The sequence below is a fragment of the Triticum dicoccoides genome, chromosome 5A (assembly GCF_002162155.2).
Source record: "Triticum dicoccoides isolate Atlit2015 ecotype Zavitan chromosome 5A, WEW_v2.0, whole genome shotgun sequence".
In the NCBI taxonomy this organism is placed as follows: Eukaryota; Viridiplantae; Streptophyta; class Magnoliopsida; order Poales; family Poaceae; genus Triticum; species Triticum dicoccoides.
The window spans coordinates 661928828-661948685 of NC_041388.1; the positions used below are offsets into that span (position 1 = coordinate 661928828).

The 19858-nt window shown below is 45.5% G+C and overlaps 2 protein-coding genes across 2 annotated transcripts; both read right to left on the reverse strand.

Moving 5' to 3' along the window:
• Positions 1–1803: 1803 nt before the first annotated feature.
• Positions 1804–2669, reverse strand: LOC119303869. The gene is made up of 3 exons (XM_037581018.1): positions 2516–2669; positions 2344–2436; positions 1804–2271 (listed from the first exon to the last, which is right to left on the reverse strand). Exons 1-3 carry the CDS (start codon positions 2648–2650, stop codon positions 2008–2010), a joined length of 492 nt encoding a protein of 163 aa, XP_037436915.1. The 5' UTR covers positions 2651–2669; the 3' UTR covers positions 1804–2007.
• A 227-nt stretch (positions 2670–2896) lies between these two features.
• Positions 2897–6853, reverse strand: LOC119303868 (protein FAR1-RELATED SEQUENCE 5-like). Its single transcript, XM_037581017.1, has 7 exons — positions 6732–6853; positions 6409–6633; positions 5573–5837; positions 4774–5464; positions 4220–4677; positions 3848–4135; positions 2897–3734 (listed from the first exon to the last, which is right to left on the reverse strand). The coding sequence occupies exons 4-7, from the start codon at positions 4805–4807 to the stop codon at positions 3072–3074; spliced, it is 1443 nt and encodes a 480-aa protein (XP_037436914.1). The 5' UTR covers positions 4808–5464; positions 5573–5837; positions 6409–6633; positions 6732–6853; the 3' UTR covers positions 2897–3071.
• Positions 6854–19858: the final 13005 nt, after the last annotated feature.

The following is a 19858-nucleotide window of genomic DNA, read 5'->3' on the forward strand; positions in this document are numbered from 1 at the left end:
GCCTATGGCCCATGGCTCTTGTACCAGTGGCAATATTTCTTCTGGAATGGCAGATACAGACTGCCTTGGACCCAAGAGAGTCGATACAGCCAACAAGGTGGATGCTACTGCGAATGCTATGGTCTCCTGCTCGTTCATGCAGCAGGGATTTAGTCTACTAATTACATACTCAAGATCAGAAACCTTTAGTCCACCTCTACCTCCCAGGCCTATCATCCCTCTGATCCTCCTAACAAGACCAGATCTATCTGTAGGCGTGCCAAACTCTATTATCCTGCCATGGCCACGTACGCCTAGGATCATAACAGCATCCACATCTCGGATTGCTCTAACTTGCCCATCTGGCATCATTAGTGTTCTATTTCTAGTGTCAATCCTACCCATTTGTTCAGCAGTGAAAACCCTATCTACTGGTCCGGCATATCTGTTTGTCAACAAGCCAGCCATGCCGCTCGGCTCCATTGCATGGTAAAATAGAGTACCCAAGCCCAGGAAGGATGCAGCGGCAAACATTGATCTATAAGCTGGCTCGCGTCTTGGTGCATTGACCACCACCATGGCATCGCTTCCAGAACGCCTGTTTCTCTTCTTACGGCCTCCCCTACTGCGGCTGCGCGATCTTGGTCGCTTCGGCGTCCCAGGAGGCCTAGCCATCTCCCCTTTCGGATCTGCGAACAGCAAAAAGAAGCGAATCCGATTACTTCCCTCATGTGTTTCATATCTCAGAACAAAGGTCAGGTAAAGTACGTAGAGGCTCCAGCTAGCCGTGGCAAAAAGATCGACTGGAGCAGCAAAACTACGTAGGTAACCATGAAGTAGGCGACGGCGGAGCAAAACCGGCGGTTAGAAACGCGATGATCGAAGAAAATGACAGCCCGAAGCACCGTCATCCGGAGAGTATGGGGAAAAAATGTTGGGCCGGGACTAAGCTTACCAAGAAGGCAGGAGCTTCCTCCGCTGTCCACTGGAGTTTCTTCAGATCTGGTTTTTCTTTGCTAAGCTCCAAACCTAGAATAGAGGCATACTGTGCTGAGTGGGGAATTGAGCAGAGGAGGGCACGCAGTGTGGGGTTAAAACCAGGCTCCGGCGCCTGCACTATTACAGCTACCCACCCACTTGGTATTTACTGTCCATTGGCGTTGTTTTTTTATCTACAATTATCCAAGTGCATCCACACCACAAACTTTAGAACACACGGGCGGGAATTCTCCCGCGCTGCGCATCCTGGACTACGGCACATGTCCGTTACATGCAGTTGTACGCGTAGAACATGTATTATTTTGACACACGTCAGTCAAAACACAAATCTGGATGCTTACCACCCGAATAATCCCTATATCGACGTGGTTGATGGCTTGCATGCAGCAATCATGTCGCACTAGATCCCAGGGTGGACGTACTTTTTACAAATATCCGCCGGGATCACGCTTTATTGCAACTTGCTTGTCCAGTTTAGGACCAGCACTTTCCCTGCAAGTACTACTTTAAGAAGAAAGTTCCTTATTGGGGGGTCCAGCTCGAAATTTCCAACAGGACAAGCACAGGGGATGTTTCTCAGTCAGCCCCCCCACACACTTCTGTTTGACTTTTCATTGGCACACAACCACATGAGGACAAACGCATGCACACACATGCAGAGCTGTGCATGCAATGGTTATATCTGAATCTTCTACACGCACGCCGCTAATGACGTTCTGCATGCCTACGTTCGAACATCAACTAGGTCCGATATACTAATATAATGACACTAGCCATGCATGAATATAATATTATACGTCATTCAGTTTAATATGTGATCACGTACAAGAGATGATCCCCAATCACATAATTAACAATACCTCACTCACCCCGAACATACATTATTAAATTGAAGACCCCAACATAGAAACCTGCCGAACTAGAAGATTACAACTGATCTTAACACCACCCAGCTTAAAGGTGAAATGGACACATTCTACCATTTTTTCTAATTGAACAGACTGACTATCAAGGCAATGGCATCATTACCTAAGCAGCATGGGCACACCACAACACACAATACAGATAACTAGTCCAGCCTAGCACGCTTCGCACTGCGGGGGTGCTTTCTTCTACATAATCATCATTGCTTAAATACTCATCACTTGCATCTACATAAACTTCATCTGAGTTATTGGCATCAGGGTCGTGCTCTCCGTACCCCTCCTCTGCATCACCGCAGGCTTGCTCCTCATCTGCAGCGTGCAGTTCTTGTACACCATCTCCATCTCCTTCATCCTCTACACCATCAACCTAAAATTAATGCATATTTTTGTTAGCTAAACTTGTTACAGTATTAACAAGAAACACTAGGTGGCAGAGCACCTGCAGCGACAGAGAGGACACCACCGAGCTACCACTGATTGCGTGGAGAGCATCATCCCCTTGGTTAACTGATGCTTCAGACTGATTGTATGGCTGAAACGAACAAGCAAGTGTTGACTAACTAGGGAGAAGGAGCCATGCATGCAGTGTTCAAATAGCAGATTTAGCGTACCTCGATGCGGCCATTCCCATTGGAGCAATCCTCTCCTAATGTCAAAGAAGATGCAGTACTCGCATCCGCTGAATCTGCCATTAGCAACCTCTCGACATAGAATGGATACGAGCTCCTCCGGGGGCCCGAGCGCATCCCTCATTTGTACACACAGACGGTCTATCTCCCGCTCGTCATGTTCAAATTTCAAACAGAATCCCGCGCACCAACCTACACCTGCTGGCAGAACAGTTGTCATCTGCATTTATTTATGTACCATGTTCATCAAGCTAATTGGTAGGTGAAAGTATTGGAAGCTAGCACAGTCACTGGGAAACATACTTACGCACTTACTCATGCATTCGTAATCCATACATGACAAGCATGATCTTGTTTATCACATTTTCGTTCATAGACTTCAGAAAATTCAGAACACATGGTACTGACACAACCAATTCACTTATCCATTACAGGTTATACTCGCTCAGCCATAATTCAAACTTAGAACAAGTTATTTTAATTGCTTAACGGTACTATCTCACATATAGAACTGCATGATCCATTAGCTTGCACATTATTACGTCAGCCTAAGTTCTCCAGCCTTGTGGCAATTGTTCCGGCGGTGCCCTTCAATGCCACAGTTCTTGCATCTCGCTGGCTTTCGAGGTTGCTTCGGTACGTCCCCCCGTTTAGGGCATGTTGTGCGTTTGTGACCTTGCTGCCTGCAGATCCCACAGAATCGTGTTCTCTTGCTTAAACCCTCATAGGGCGCTTTCTCTCTACTTGTCGTTGGTCTTCCCATTTGTTTTTGTTTAGCTGGTGGCATCAAGGTTGAGAGAACATTACCAGACTCGTTTGCTGAGTTGCAGTCACCATCCCCAATTGTGACATGTTCACCTTCTGTTCCGGCACATGGTGTCAACGGGGCCTTCATATTATCTCCTAGCTTGTCTTCCAAACCTAAACCATCCCGCACATCTGTAAATGGCTTCATCTCTGATGCACAATGTTTGAACAATGAAATCAGATGCTCATAGGCGGCCACGCTACAGTCTCCCATCCTGACAAGTTCCATGGCTTGCATGTACATATTGAAATGCCGAAAACTGAATGGGTTTTCTTGAGCATTGTCCCGCTGGTAATGTGCAAGGTGTGCTGGAAGAATATCTCTTGCGTCTCGTGTCCACCTCTTTAGAATGTATTTTTTGGGGATCTCTGTCACTCGGATGAAGTCCATTACCTGCAATTATCAACATTAACAGATGACACCGATTGTTAGATATATGCTACACCTTCCTTCTTCGATAATTTCAAATGGTAATTAATTCACGATAACCAACACAGGTGCATCACCTTCAGGGCGTGGCTGCAGAGCAAGCCCATGTGTGCAAACTGGCCACACTCGCAGTCAAACTCCTCACCTCCTTCCATAACTGTTACCTTGTATGACGTTTTACACCACTTTTCCCTGCGCGCTGCATCTGTATGTATTGCAATGTACTCTTTTCCTTTCTCAATCTCCTCGACCTGGTACGCACCGCACTCATAGAATATATGTCCAAATTGCTCAAACATAGCCCTAGTGTATATTTTTCCAGCATGCCTCTCTGTAGCCAAATTTGCTCGCATCAATGGCCTCCCCTGGACAAGGAAAGAATGTACCGTTAGTCCATGCATCAAGTCATTCGTTCAATAATCAAAATCTATCATGTACAATTTGCTTACTATTGTTGTACGCTTCTCCTCATAATTCTCTTCTGCCTCCCTGTCAAATATTAAGTTCATATACTTCCTGACAAATATATGCATTGGGCTCCCAGGCGGCACATAGTTCTTTAACATGTGGTTAGAACTTTCACTCCGTTGTGTGCTAGTCATCTTTGCGCAGAACATGCCTTTGAAGAAAGGTTTCGCCCACTTGTGCCTTATCTCATACAAATTTGTCATGTAATCATGACTCTTCAGATTGTATTTCTCTATCAGGTACTTCCATCCCTCCTCAAACTCCTCTATGGTTAGCATGTGGTTCACAACCTTGTGGAACTCCGGCCGGAAGTCACTATTTTTTGAATACAATGGTCCAAGTGACTCTTTTGCCTTCTTTAGGACATGCCACTTGCACCATCGGTGAGCTGTACCTGGCATCACATTACTTATGGCCACCTCCATAGCCCTGTTCTGATCTGCAAAATTACGAAATGGAGCACCATTAGAATTACCCTCTGGATGTCACTATTTTACAAAGAAACTATTTCAGTCTCAATTTTTTTTTCACTAACCTGTCAAGATTGTTTGCGGTGCCTTACCACCCATTATCCTAATGAATTCTGAGAAAACCCATTCAAATGTTTCGACTGTTTCATTTCGCACCAAAACTCCAGCCAGGATTATGCTCTAAAAATGGTTGTTCACGCCCACAAATAAACCAAACGGCATGTTGTATAGGTTTGTCCGGTATGTTGTGTCAAATGTAACCACATCACCAAAGAAATTGTACTGCAGCCTGCTGTTCCCTGTAGCCCACATCAAGGTGCTGATCCTACCCTCGTTGTCTGCATCAACACGATATGTGAACTGGGGGTCCTTTGAACACAGTTCCTGCAATACTTCCATCGTTTTCCTTACATCATCTTCTGACTGTTCCCGGCTTATCTTCCCACACAGATTCCGCAGAGCCCTCTTCGTGAATGGTACATTCTCCATCTTCCCAAAGAAGCTTCCGATGATGCTGTAAACTTTTGAGAGATTCACATTATTTTGCCTCAGTTGCTTCACGAGGTCCCTGCTGTACTGATCAATATGCTTGTGCGATGGCCAATGGAGTGTCTGTCCATATGTTTGTGTCAACGCATGGTTGTGCACATCCCGATGCTCTGCTATGTACCATCCGTTATCCTTTGACCGCAACAGCCTTACAAGTGCAGGGCACTGGCAGCGACAAGACCGCGTGTTCTCCACAATTGGCTTCCCCTGGTGATATAAAAAACAATATTCCACAGTCAAATACATGCCACAACAGAATTTCTCAGTTCAAATTATACATTCAGGTGTGTTAATTTCTGATAGGACTAATCTTACCGCACATCCGCAGAGTATCTCCTGCATGCATTTCGTCCGGTTCACATTTAGCCGGCTCTTTCCATATCTAATGCCAAATCCTTTTTCCCAAGAATATAAATTGTAGAAGTCGTAAGCTTCACCCAGCGTGTCAAATGATGTGCCTATTTTTGGAACAATTACAATGTCTCCTGGATACTCCGCAAACTGCCGTACAGTCTTCTCGAATGCGGTTACTCTATCTGCACAAGGAGTCCTACCTGGAGCAGCAGCACCCACGCGCACTCTGCTTAATTGGCAAACAAGTTCACATAAGATGTTTGCTAACTACGCTGAAACTGAATTATGCAAGTCTGATATATCAATCAGCTACATCTAGGATGCATATACTCTCTTCCATCCAATGTGCAGAAACATTTTGTCCACATGACAGGCTATACATTTTTTGGTTGCAAGATCCAACGCACCTACATATGCAAATGTATATCCGGAACCCTCATGTAATCTACTCAAATATAAAAGGACTTCACTTGAGCTGTTCCTCTGTTTTACTGAAAATTTAAGCATGTACGACTGACATATCATCCAGCCTAATGTTAGCCCCCGCCCATATCAATATCCCATAAATAATTATTGCATCTGAAAGCGTATATATCTGCAATGCATGAGCGAATCCACACAATTAATATGCTATCACATCTCTTTTTTCCTTCCAGAAGACAAATCATAGATGATATGCAAGGTCTGAATATCCACACACATTATCACCTTATGCCAACAGCCACGTTTTTCCTTTTGATATATCTACTGCTGTAATTTCAAACCGTCATGAATTTAAAACTTGGAATCAGTAGTACCTTTGTGTCCATCCTGGCGTTTTGGGGTCCATTTGCTCTATTGACTGCTCTGAACTCTGCTCCTTCTCTTCACTCCCTCCCTCTGCCGCCTCCTCTTCCGGGCAGATCTGTCCGTCTGCACTAGAAGCTGCCACCGGTGGTACATCCAGCCATGGCGCGTCGCTCGGCAGGAACAGCAAAGGATCTAGGCTGCCGTTGTTGTCATTCACCTCCTCTAGTAGTGGTCTGCAAAATCAACACGAGCCGTCAGTGCGGCTCCATGCACTCCCGGTAATACAAGCAGATTCGCTTCAACAAAACGGGGGCGTAGATCAGATTCTAACCTGTTCATAGGCTGCATCAGGAACTCCATGGCAGCCGGTGTTCTTCTGAGATTTCTGTATGGAGCTGCCGCCGTCGGCGCAGTAGCTATCCCCACTGTCCGGCCGCCCGAGTAGTAAACCTATCCTGATTCAGCCGGCTTACCTATCAGCGCCGCACCTACACGCATTTACTGCGCGACGTCTCGCAGCTACCGGAAGCCGGTGTTCTGGTCCACGGATCAGGAGGCCCGCGGCATCTCGATCCACGGCTCGGTCGTTTCACCGTGGACGCCGTCCGGCCATCCGTCCCAACCGGCCCACATGTCAGTAGTTTTTTTGATTTTTTCACTGCGCCGCGTGATCCCGCTGTCCCGCCCTGTCATTGTATTAAGCGAATCTTACAGCGAGTCTGTACGGGTGTGATTCCGAGCTCACAGGCACCCGGGATCACATACTCCGCGTCCCGTTGAGACGACACAATCTGAACTGTGGTTTGGCAAGAAACCAAAGTTGTCGTTTCTGAAAGTTTGGGGTTGCGATGCTTATGTGAAAAAGCTTCAACCTGCTAAGCTCGAACCCAAATCGGAGAAATGTGTCTTCATAGGATATCCAAAGGAAACTATTGGATACACCTTCTATCACAGATCCGAAGGCAAAACTTTTGTTGCTAAATTCAGAAACTTTCTAGAGAAGGAGTTTCTCTCGAAAGAAGTGAGTGGGAGGAAAGTAGAACTTGATGAGGTAACTGTACCTGCTCCCTTATTGGAAAGTAGTTCATCACAGAAATCTGTTCCTCTGACTACTACACCAATTAGTGAGGAAGCTAATGATGATGATCATGTAACTTCAGATCAAGTTACTACCGAATCTCGTAGGTAAACCAGAGTGAGATCCGCACCAGAGTGGTATGGTAATCCTGTTCTGGAAGTCATGTTACTAGACCATGACAAACTTGCGAACTATGAGGAAGCGATGATGAGCCCAGATTCCGCAAAATGGTTTGAGGCCATGAAATCTGAGATATGATCCATGTATGAGAACAAAGTATGGACTTTGATGGATTTACTCGATGATCGGCAAGCCATAGAAAATAAATGGATCTTCAAGAGGAAGACGGACGCTGATAGTAGTGTTACTATCTACAAAGCTAGAATTGTCGCAAAAGGTTTTCGACAAGTTCAAGGGATTGACTACGATGAGACCTTCTCACCCGTAGCGATGCTTAAGTCTGTCCGAATCATGTTAGCAATTGCCGCATTTTATGATTATGAAATTTGGCAAATGGATGTCAAAACTGCATTCCTAAATGGATTTCTGCAAGAAGAGTTGTATATGATGCAGCCGGAAGGTTTTGTCGATCCAAAGGGAGCTAACAAAGTGTGCAAGCTCCAGCGATCCATTTATGGACTGGTGCAAGCCTCTCGGAGTTGGAATAAACGCTTTGATAATGTGATCAAAGCATTTGGTTTTGTACAGACTTTTGGAGAAGCCTGTATTTACAAGAAAGTGAGTGGGAGCTCTGTAGCATTTCTGATATTATATGTAGATGACATATTGCTAATCGGAAATGATATAGAATTTCTGGATAGCATAAAAGGATACTTGAATAAGAGTTTTTCAATGAAAGACCTTAGTGAAGCTGCTTACATATTGAGCATCAAGATCTATAGAGATAGATCAAGACGCTTGATAAGTTTTTTCAATGAGTACATACCTTGACAAGATTTTGAAGTAGTTCAAAATGGAACAGTCAAAGAAAGAGTTCTTGCCTGTATTGCAAGGTGTGAAATTGAGTAAGACTCAAAGCCCGACCACGGCAGAAGATAGAAAGAGAATGAAAGTCATTCCCTATGCCTCAGCCATAGATTCTATAAAGTATGCCATGCTATGTACCAGATCTGTTGTATACCCTACACTGTGTTAAGCGAGGGAATACAATAGTGATCTAGGAAGTAGATCACTGGACAGCGGTCAAAATTATCCTTAGTGGAATAAGGATATGTTTCTCGATTATGGAGGTGACAAAAGGTTCGTTGTAAAGGGTTATGTCGATGCAAACTTTGACACTGATCCAGATGATTCTAAGTCTCAATCTAGATGCATATTGAAAGTGGGAGCAATTAGCTAGAGTAGCTCCGTGCAGAGCATTGTTGACATAGAAATTTGCAAAATACATACGGATCTGAATATGGCAGACCCGTTGACTAAACTTCTCTCACAGGCAAAACATAATCACACCTTAGTAATCTTTGGGTGTTAATCACATAGCGATATGAACTAGATTATGTTGGAAATATGCCCTAGAGGCAATAATAAATTAGTTATTATTATATTTCCTTATTCATGATAATCGTTTATTATCCATGCTATAATTGTATTGATAGGAAACTCAGATACATGTGTGGATACATAGACAACACCATGTCCCTAGTAAGCCTCTAGTTGACTAGCTCGTTGATCAATAGATGGTTACGGTTTCCTGACCATGGACATTGGATGTCATTGATAACGGGATCACATCATTAGGAGAATGATGTGATGGACAAGACCCAATCCTAAGCATAGCACTAGATCGTGTAGTTCGTGTGCTAAAGCTTTTCTAATGTCAAGTATCATTTCCTTAGACCATGAGATTGTGCAACTCCCGGATACCGTAGGAGTGCTTTGGGTGTGCCAAACGTCACAACATAATTGGGTGGCTATAAAGGTACACTACGGGTATCTCCGAAAGTGTCTGTTGGGTTGGCACGAATCGAGACTGGGATTTGTCACTCCGTGTAAACGGAGAGGTATCTCTGGGCCCACTCCGTAGGACATCATCATAATGTGCACAATGTGATCAAGGAGTTGATCACGGGATGATGTGTTATGAAACGAGTAAAGAGACTTGCCGGTAACGAGATTGAACAAGGTATCGGGATACCGACGATCGAATCTCGGGCAAGTATCGTACTGCTAGACAAAGGGAATTGTATACGGGATTGATTAAGTCCTTGACATCGTGGTTCATCCGATGAGATCATCATGGAACATGTGGGAGCCAACATGGGTATCCAGATCCCGCTGTTGGTTATTGACCGGAGAGTCATCTCGGTCATGTCTGCATGTCTCCCGAACCCGTAGGGTCTACACACTTAAGGTTCGGTGACGCTAGGGTTATAGAGATATTAGTATGCGGTAACCCGAAAGTTGTTTGGGGTCTCGGATGAGATCCCGGACATCACGAGGAGTTCCGGAATGGTCCGGAGGTAAAGAATTATATATAGGAAGTGCTATTTCGGCCATCGGGACAAGTTTCGGGGTCATCGGTATTGTACCGAGACCACCGGAAAGGTCCCGGGGGTCCACCGGGTGGGGCCACCTGCCCCGGGGCCCACATGGGCTGTAGGGGGTGCGCCTTGGCCTATATGGTCCAAGGGAACCAGCCCCAAGAGGCCCATGCGCCAAGAATCAAGGGAGAGGGAAGAGTCCTAAAGGGGGAAGGCACCTCCAAGGTGCCTTGGGGAGGATGGACTCCTCCCCCCCTTGGCCGCACCCTTCCTTGGAGGAAGGGGCAAGGCTGCGCCCTCCCCCTCTCCCTTGGCCCTATATATATTGGGGGGAAGGGAGGGCAACCATACCTAAGCCCTGGCGCCTCCCTCTCCCTCCCATGACACATCTCCCTCCTCCCGCAGCGCTTGGCGAAGCCCTGTTGGAATCCCGCTACTACCACCACGCCGTCGTGCTGTTGGATCTCCATCAACCTCTCCTTCCCCCTTGCTGGATCAAGAAGGAGGAGACGTTGCTGCTCCGTACGTGTGTTGAACGCGGAGGTGCCGTTCGTTCGGCGCTAGGATCATCGGTGATTTGAATCACGACGAGTACGACTCCATCAACCCCGTTCTCTTGAACGCTTCCGCGCGCGATCTACAAGGGTATGTAGATCCACTCCTCCCTCGTTGCTAGATGACTCCATAGATAGATCTTGGTGACACGTAGGAAAATTTTGAATTTATGCTACGTTCCCCAACAGTGGCATCATGAGCTAGGTCTATGCGTAGATTCTATGCATGAGTAGAACACAAAGTAGTTGTGGGCGTTGATTTTGTTCAATATGCTTGCCGTTACTAGTCTTATCTTGATTCGGCGGCATCGTGGGATGAAGCGGCCCGGACCGACCTTACACGTACTCTTACATGAGACTGGTTCCACCGACTAACATGCACTAGTTGCATAAGGTGGCTAGGGGGTGTCTGTCTCTCCCACTTTAGTCGGATCGGATTCGATGAAAAGGGTCCTTATGAAGGGTAAATAGCAATTGGCATATCGCGTTGTGGTCTTTGCGTAGGTAAGAAACGTTCTTGCTAGAAACCCATAGCAGCCACGTAAAACATGCAAACAACAATTAGAGGACGTCTAACTTGTTTTTGCAGGGTATGCTATGTGATGTGATATGGCCAACCATATCATGTCACTATTATTTGATTGCATGTGATGTTTATCATGTTTATACATCTTGTTTACTTAGAACGACGGTAGTAAATAAGATGATCCCTCATTACAATTTCAAGAATATGTTCTCCCCTAACTGTGCACCGTTGCTAAAGTTCGTCGTTTCGAAGCACCACGTGATGATCGGGTGTGATAGATCCTTACGTTCACATACAACGGGTGTAAGACAGTTTTACACATGCAAAACACTTAGGGTTGACTTGACGAGCCTAGCATGTGCATAGACATGGCCTCGGAACACAGAAGACCGAAAGGTCGAGCATGAGTCGTATGGTAGATACGATCAACATGAAGATGTTCACCGATGTTGACTAGTCCGTCTCACGTGATGATCGGACACGGCCTAGTCGACTCCGATCATGTAATCACTTAGATGACTAGAGGGATGTCTATCTGAGTGGGAGTTCATAAGATGAACTTAATTATCCTGAACATAGTCAAAAGGTCTTCGCAAATTATGTCGTAGCTCGCGCTTCTCTTCTACTGTTTAGATATGTTCCTAGAGAAAATTTAGTTGAAAGCTGATAGTAGCAATTATGCGGACTAGATCCGTAAACTGAGGATTGTCCTCATTGCTTCATAGAAGGCTTATGTCCTTAATGCACCGCTCTGTGTACTGAACCTCGAACGTCGTCTGTGGATGTTGCGAACATCTGACATACACATTTTGATGACTACATGATAGTTCAGTGCGTAATGCTAAATGGTTTAGAATTGAGGCACCGAAGACGGTTTTGAAACGTCGCGAAACATATGAGATGTTTTGAGAGCTGAAATTGAGATTTCAGGCTCGTGCCCACGTCAAGAGGTATAAGACCTCCGACGATTTTCTTAGCCTGCAAACTAAGGGAGAAAAGCTAAATTGTTGAACTTGTGCTCAGATTGTCTGAGTACAACAATCGCTTGAATCGAGTGGGAGTTGATCTTCCAGATGAAATAGTGATGGTTCTCCGAAGTCATTACCACCAAGCTGCTAGAGCTTCGTGATGAACTATGATATATCAGGGACATATATGATGATCCTTGAGATATTCGCGATGTTTGACACCGCGAAAGTAGAAATCAAGAAGGAGCATCAATTGTTGATGGTTGGTGAAACCACTAGTTTCAAGAAGGGCAAGGGAACAAAGGGATACTTCATGAAACGGCAATTCAGCTACTGCTCTAGTGAAGAAACCCAAGGTTGAACCCAAACCCGAGACTGAGTGCTTCTGTAATAAGGGGAACAGCCACTGGAGCAGAATTACCCTAGATACTTAGTAGATGAGAAGGCTGGCAAGGTCGATAGAAGTATATTGGATATATATTGTGTTGGCACCAGGGTATTAGATACCGGTTCGGTTGCTAAGTGTTAGAACTCGAAATAAAAGCTACGGAATAAACGGAGACTAGCTAAAGGTGAGCTGACGATATGTGTTGGAAGTGTTTCCAATGTTGATATGATCAAGCATCGCACGCTCCCTCTACCATCGAGATTGGTGTTTGCGTTGAGCAAAGACATGATTGGATTATGTCTATCGCAATACGGTTATTCATTTAAGGAGAATAACGGTTACTCTGTTTATTTGAATAATACCTTCAATGGTCTTGCACCTGAAATGAATGGTTTATTGAATCTCGATCGTAGTGATACACATGTTCATGCCAAAAGATAGTAATGATAGTACCACCTACTTGTGGCACTGCCACGTAAGTCATATCGGTATAAAACGCATGAAGAAGCTCCATGTTGATGGATCTTTGGGCTCACTCATTTTTGAAAAGTTTGAGACATGCGAACCATGTCTATTGGTGTATATGCATGAAGAAACTCCATGCAAATGGACCGTTTGGACTCACTTGATTTTTTGAATCACTTGAGACATGCAGATCATACCACATGGGCAAGATGACTGAAAGCCTCGTTTTCAGTAAAATGGAACTAGAAAGCAACTTGTTGGAAGTAATACATTTTGATGTGTGCAGTCCAATGAGTGCTGAGGCATGTAGTGGATATCGTTATGTTCTTACTTCACAGATGATTTGAGTAGATGTTGAGTATATTTACTTGATGAATCACGAGTCTGAATTATTGAAAGGTTCAAGTAATTTCAGGGTGAAGTTGAAAGATCTCGTGACAAGAGGATAAAAGATCTATGATATGATCATAGAGATGAATATCTAAATTACGAGTTTGGCACAGAATTAAGACATTGTGGAAATTGTTTCACAACTAATACAGCCAAGAACACCATAGTGTGATGGTGTGTCCGAACATCATAACTGCACCCTATTGGATATGATGCATACCATGATGTCTCTTATCGAATTACCACAATAGTTTATGGGTTAGGCATTAGAGACAACCGGATTCACTTTAAAAGGGGCACCACGTAATTCCGATGAGATGACACCGTATGAACTATGGTTTAGAGAAACCTAAGCTATCATTTCTTGAAAGTTTGGGGCTGCGACGCTTATGTGAAAAAGTTTCAGGCTGATAAGCTCGAACCCAAAGCGGATAAATGCATCTTCATAGGACACCCAAAACAGTTGGGTATACCTCCTGTCTCAGATCCGAAAGCAATAAGGGATTGTTTCTAGAATCGAGTCCTTTCTCGAGGAAAAGTTTCTCTCGAAAGAATTGAGTGGGAGGATGGTGGAGACTTGATGAGGTTATTGAACCGTCTCTTCAACTAGTGTGTGGCAGAGCACAGGGAGTTGTTCCTGTGGCACCTACACCAATTGAAGTGGGAGCTTATGATAGTGATCATGAAACTTCAGATCAAGTCACTACCAAACCTCGTGGGATGACAAGGATGCGTACTACTTCAGAGTGGTACGTAATCCTGTCTTGGAAGTCATGTTGCTAGACAACAATGAACCTACGAGCTATGGAGAAGCGATGGTGGGCCCGGATTCTGATAAATGGCTCGAGGCCATATAAAATCCGAGAGAGGATCCATGTATGAAAACAAAGTGTAGACTTTGGCAGAACAGCTCGATGGTCGTAAGGCTGTTGAGTGCAGATGGATTTTAAAAGGAAGACGGACAATGATGGTAAATGTCACCATTAAGAAAGCTCGACTTGTCGTTAAGATATTTTCCGACAAGTTCAAGGAGTTGACTACGATGAGACTTTCTCACTCGTAGCGATGCTAAGAGTCTGTTGGAATTATATTAGCGATTACTGCATTATTTATGAAATCTTGCAGATAGGATGTCAAAACATTGTTTCCTCGACGTTTTCTTGAGGAAAGGTTGTATGTGATACAATCGGAAGGTTTTGTCAATCCTGAAAGATGCTAATCAGTATGCAAAGCTCCAGCAACCCTTCTAAGGACTGGAGTAAGCATCTCGGAGTTGGAATGTACGCTTTGATGAGATGATCAAAGATTTTGGGTTTATACAAAGTTTATGAGAAACTTGTATTTCCAAAGAAGTGAGTGGGAGCACTATAGAATTTCTGATAAATATATGTTGTTGACATATTGTTGATCAGAAATGACGTAGAATTTCTGGAAAGCATATAGGGTTATTTGAAAAGTGTTTTTTTTGAAAGCCTGGATTAAGCTACTTGAACATTGAGCATCGAGATCTATAAGGATAGATCAAAACGCTTAATGGTACTTTCAAATGAGCACATTCCTTGACATGATCTTGAAGGTGTTCAAGATGGATCAGTCAAAGAAGGAGTTCTTGCCTGAATTGTAAGGTATGAAGTTAAGACTTAAAGCTCGACCACGGCAGAATAGAGAGAAAGGACGAAGGTCGTCCCCTATGCTTAAGACATAGGCTCTACAGTATGCTATGCTGTGTACCGCACATGAAATGTGCCTTGCCATGAGTCAGTCAAGGGGTACAAGAGTGATCCAAGAATGGATCACAGGACAGCGGTCAAAGTTATCCTTAGTAACTAGTGGACTAAGGAATTTTCTCAATTATGGAGGTGATAAAAGAGTTCGTCATAAAGGGTTACGCCGATGCAAACTTTTGACACTAATCCAGATTATTCTGAGTAGTAAACTGGATTCGTATAGTAGAACAGTTATTTGGAATAGCTCCAAATAGAACGTGGTAGCTGCATCTGGGAGATGACATAGAGATTTGTAAAGCACACACGGATCTGAAAGGTTCAGACCCATTGACTATAACCTCTCTCACAAGCATAACATGATCAAACCCAGAACTCATCGAGTGTTAATCACATGGTAAATGTGAACTAGATTATTGACTCTAGTAAACTCTTTGGGTGTTAGTCACATGGGGATGTGACCTTGAGTGTTAATCACATATTGACTCTAGTGCAAGTGGGAGACTGTTGGAAATATGCCCTAGAGGCAATAATAAATTAGTTATTATTATATTTCCTTGTTCATGATAATCGTTTATTATCCATGCTATAATTGTATTGATAGGAAACTCAGATACATGTGTGGATACATAGACAACACCATGTCCCTAGTAAGCCTCTAGTTGACTAGCTCGTTGATCAATAGATGGTTACGGTTTCCTGACCATGGACATTGCATGTCATTGATAACGGGATCACATCATTAGGAGAATGATGTGATGGACAAGACCCAATCCTAAGCATAGCACTAGATCGTGTAGTTCGTGTGCTAAAGCTTTTCTAATGTCAAGTATCATTTCCATAGACCATGAGATTGTGCAACTCCCGGATACCGTAGGAGTGCTTTGGGTGTGCCAAACGTCATAACGTAACTGGGTGGCTATAAAGGTACACTACGAGTATCTCCGAAAGTGTCTGTTGGGTTGGCACGAATCGAGACTGGGATTTGTCACTCCGTGTAAATGGAGAGGTATCTCTGGGCCCACTCGGTAGGACATCATCATAATGTGCACAATGTGATCAAGGAGTTGATCACGGGATGATGTGTTACGAAACGAGTAAAGAGACTTGCCGGTAACGAGATTGAACAAGGTATCGGGATACCGACGATCGAATCTCGGGCAAGTATCGTACCGCTAGACAAAGGGAATTGTATACGGGATTGATTAAGTCCTTGACATCGTGGTTCATCCGATGAGATCATCGTGGAACATGTGGGAGACAACATGGGTATCCAGATCCCGCTGTTGGTTATTGACCGGAGAGTCATCTCGGTCATGTCTACATGTCTCCCGAACCCGTAGGGTCTACACACTTAAGGTTCGGTGATGCTAGGGTTATAGAGATATTAGTATGCGGTAACCCTAAAGTTGTTCGGGGTCCCGGATGAGATCCTGGACGTCACGAGGAGTTCCGGAATGGTCCGGAGGTAAAGAATTATATATAGGAAGTGCTATTTCGGCCATCGGGACAAGTTTCGGGGTCGTCGGTATTGTACCGGGACCATCGGAAGCGTCCCGAGGGTCCATCGGGTGGGGCCACCTGCCCCGGGGGCCACATGGGCTGTAGGGGTGCGCCTTGGCCTATATGGGCCAAGGGCACCAGCCCTAAGAGGCCCATGCACCAAGAATCAAGGGAGAGGGAAGAGTCCTAAAGGGGGAAGGCACCTCCGAGGTGCCTTGGGGAGGATGGACTCCTCCCCCCCTTGGCCGCACCCTTCCTTGGAGGAAGGGGCAAGGCTGCACCCTCCCCCTCTCCCTTGGCCCTATATATATTGGGGGGAAGGGAGGGCAACCATACCTAAGCCCTGGCGCCTCCCTCTCCCTCCCATGACACATCTCCCTCCTCCCGCAGCGCTTGGCGAAGCCCTGTTGGAATCCCACTACTACCACCACGCCGTCGTGCTGTTGGATATCCATCAACCTCTCCTTCCCCCTTGCTGGATTAAGAAGGAGGAGACGTCGCTGCTCCGTACGTGTGTTGAACGCGGAGGTGCCGTCCGTTTGGCGCTAGGATCATCAGTGATTTGAATCACGACGAGTACGACTCCATCAACCCCGTTCTCTTGAACGCTTCCGCGCGCGATCTACAAGGGTATGTAGATCCACTCCTCCCTCGTTGCTAGATGACTCCATAGATAGATCTTGGTGACACGTAGGAAAATTTTGAATTTATGCTACGTTCCCCAACAGATTATTGACTCTAGTAAACCCTTTGAGTGTTGGTCACATAATGATGTGAACTATTGGTGTTAAATCACATAGCAATGTGAAGTAGTTATTGACTCTAGTGCAAGTGGGAGACTGAAGGAAATATGCCCTAGAGGCAATAATAAAGTTATTATTTATTTCCTTATTTCATGATAAATGTTTATTATTCATGCTAGAATTGTATTAACCGGAAACATAATACATGTGTGAATACATAGACAAACAGAGTGTCACTAGTATGCCTCTACTAGACTAGCTCGTTAATCAAAGATGGTTATGTTTCCTAACCATAGACAAAGAGTTGTTATTTGATTAACGGGATCACATCATTAGGAGAATGATGTGATTGACATGACCCATTCCATTAGCTTAGCACCCGATCGTTTAGTATGTTGCTATTGCTTTCTTCATGACTTATACATGTTCCTATGACTATGAGATTATGCAACTCCCATTTGCCGGAGGAACACTTTGTGTGCTACCAAACGTCACAACGTAACTGGGTGATTATAAAGGAGCTCTACAGGTGTCTCCAAAGGTACATGTTGGGTTGGCGTATTAAGATTAGGATTTGTCACTCCGATTGTCGGAGAGGTATCTCTGGGCCCTCTCGGTAATGCACATCACATAAGCCTTGCAAGCATTGCAACTAATGAGTTAGTTGCGAGATGATGTATTACGAAACGAGTAAAGAGACTTGCCGGTAACGAGATTGAACTAGGTATTAAGATACCGACAATCGAATCTCGGGCAAGTAACATACCGATGACAAAGGGAACAACGTATGTTGTTATGCGGTCTGACCGATAAAGATCTTCGTATAATATGAGGGAGCCAATATGAGCATCCAGGTTCTGCTATTGGTTATTGACCGGAGACATGTCTCGGTCATGTCTACATTGTTCTCGAACCCGTAGGGTCCGCACGCTTAAGGTTTTGATGACAGTTATATTATGAGTTTATGAGTTTTGATGTACCGAAGGAGTTCGGAGTCCCGGATGTGATCACGGACATGACGAGGAGTCTCGAAATGGTCGAGACATAAAGATTGATATATTGGAAGCCTATATTTGGATATCGGAAGTGTTCCGGGTGAAATCGGGATTTTACCGGAGTACCGGGAGGTTACCGGAACCCCCCGGGAGGTATATGGCCTTAGTGGGTTTTAGTGGAAGAGAGGAGAGGTGGCCAGGGCTGGGCCGCGCGCCCCTCCCCCCTAGTCCGAATAGGACAAGGAGAGGAGGGCGGCGCCCCCCCTTCCTTCTCTCTCTCCTCTTTCCCCCTCCCGAATCCTATTCCAACTAGGAAAGGGGGGGAATCCTACTCCCGGTGGGAGTAGGACTCCTCCTGGCGCGCCCTCCTCCTGGCCGGCCGCACCTCCCCCTGCTCCTTTATATACGGGGGCAGGGGGCATCCCTAGACACACAAGTTGATCCACATGATCATATTCTTAGCCGTGTGCGGTGCCCCTTCCACCATAATCCTCGATAATATTGTAGCGGTGCTTAGGCGAAGCCCTGCGATGGTAGTACATCAAGATCGTCACCACGCCGTCGTGCTGACGGAACTCTTCCCCGCCACTTTGCTGGATCGGAGTCCGGGGATCGTCATCGAGCTGAACGTGTGCTAAAACTCGGAGGTGCCGTAGTTTCGGTGCTTGATCGGTCGGGCCGTGAAGACGTACGACTACATCAACCGCGTTGTGCTAACGCTTCCGCTGTCGGTCTACAAGGGTACGTAGATCACACTCTCCCCTCTCATTGCTATGCATCACCATGATCTTGTGTGTGCATAGGAATTTTTTTGAAATTACTACGTTCCCTAACAGTTGCTTCGCATGAGAAAGGACCAAGACGCGCTTAGTTTATTGGCTCACCGAATTTGGCACCGGAGCAAGTAGAAGCATCGATGCCTATAATTTTTTACTTGGCACCGGGCTGGACAATGTAGGGCATCGGTGCTAAATGTCAAAAAGCAAATTTGGCACCTGTTGGGGAACGTAGTAATTTCAATAAATTTCCTACGCACACGCAAGATCATGGTGATGCATAGCAACGAGAGGGGAGAGTGTGATCTACGTACCCTTGTAGACCGCAACGGAAGCGTTGACACAACATAGAGGAAGTAGTCGTACGTCTTCTTCCCAATCCGACCGATCCAAGCACCGTTACTCCGGCACCTCCGAGTTCTTAGCACACGTACAACTCGATGACGCTCCCCGGGCTCCGATCCAGCAAAGCGTCGGAAGGAGTTCCGTCAGCACGACGGCGTGGTGATGATCTTGATGTTCTATCGTCGCAGGGCTTCGCCTAAGCACCGCTACAATATGACTGAGGTGGAATATAGTGGAGGGGGGCACCGCACACGGCTAAGGAACGATCACGAAGATCAACTTGTGTGTCTATGGGGTGCCCCCTGTCCCCGTATATAAAGGAGTGGAGGAGGGGAGGTCCGGCCCTCTCTATGGCGCGCCCTAGGGGAGTCCTACTCCCACCGGGAGTAGGATTCCCCCTTTCCTAGTCCAACTAGGAGTCCTTCCATGTATTAGGAGTAAGAGTCAAGGCAAGGGAAAAGAGGAGAGAAGGAAGGAGGGGGCGCAGCCCTTCCCCCTAGTC

Coding starts and splice junctions, on each gene's coding strand:
- LOC119303869 (XM_037581018.1), bottom strand. CDS start 2,650: ATGCGCTCGGGCCCCCGGAGGAGCTCGTATCCATTCTATGTCGAGAGG. Junction 2,437..2,515: donor ATGGGAATGGCCGCATCGAG/GTACGCTAAATC, acceptor TGTTCGTTTCAG/CCATACAATCAGTCTGAAGC. Junction 2,272..2,343: donor TGTCCTCTCTGTCGCTGCAG/GTGCTCTGCCAC, acceptor CATTAATTTTAG/GTTGATGGTGTAGAGGATGA.
- LOC119303868 (XM_037581017.1), bottom strand. CDS start 4,807: ATGGGTGGTAAGGCACCGCAAACAATCTTGACAG. Junction 4,678..4,773: donor ACCGCAAACAATCTTGACAG/GTTAGTGAAAAA, acceptor GTAATTTTGCAG/ATCAGAACAGGGCTATGGAG. Junction 3,735..3,847: donor TCTGCAGCCACGCCCTGAAG/GTGATGCACCTG, acceptor TGATAATTGCAG/GTAATGGACTTCATCCGAGT.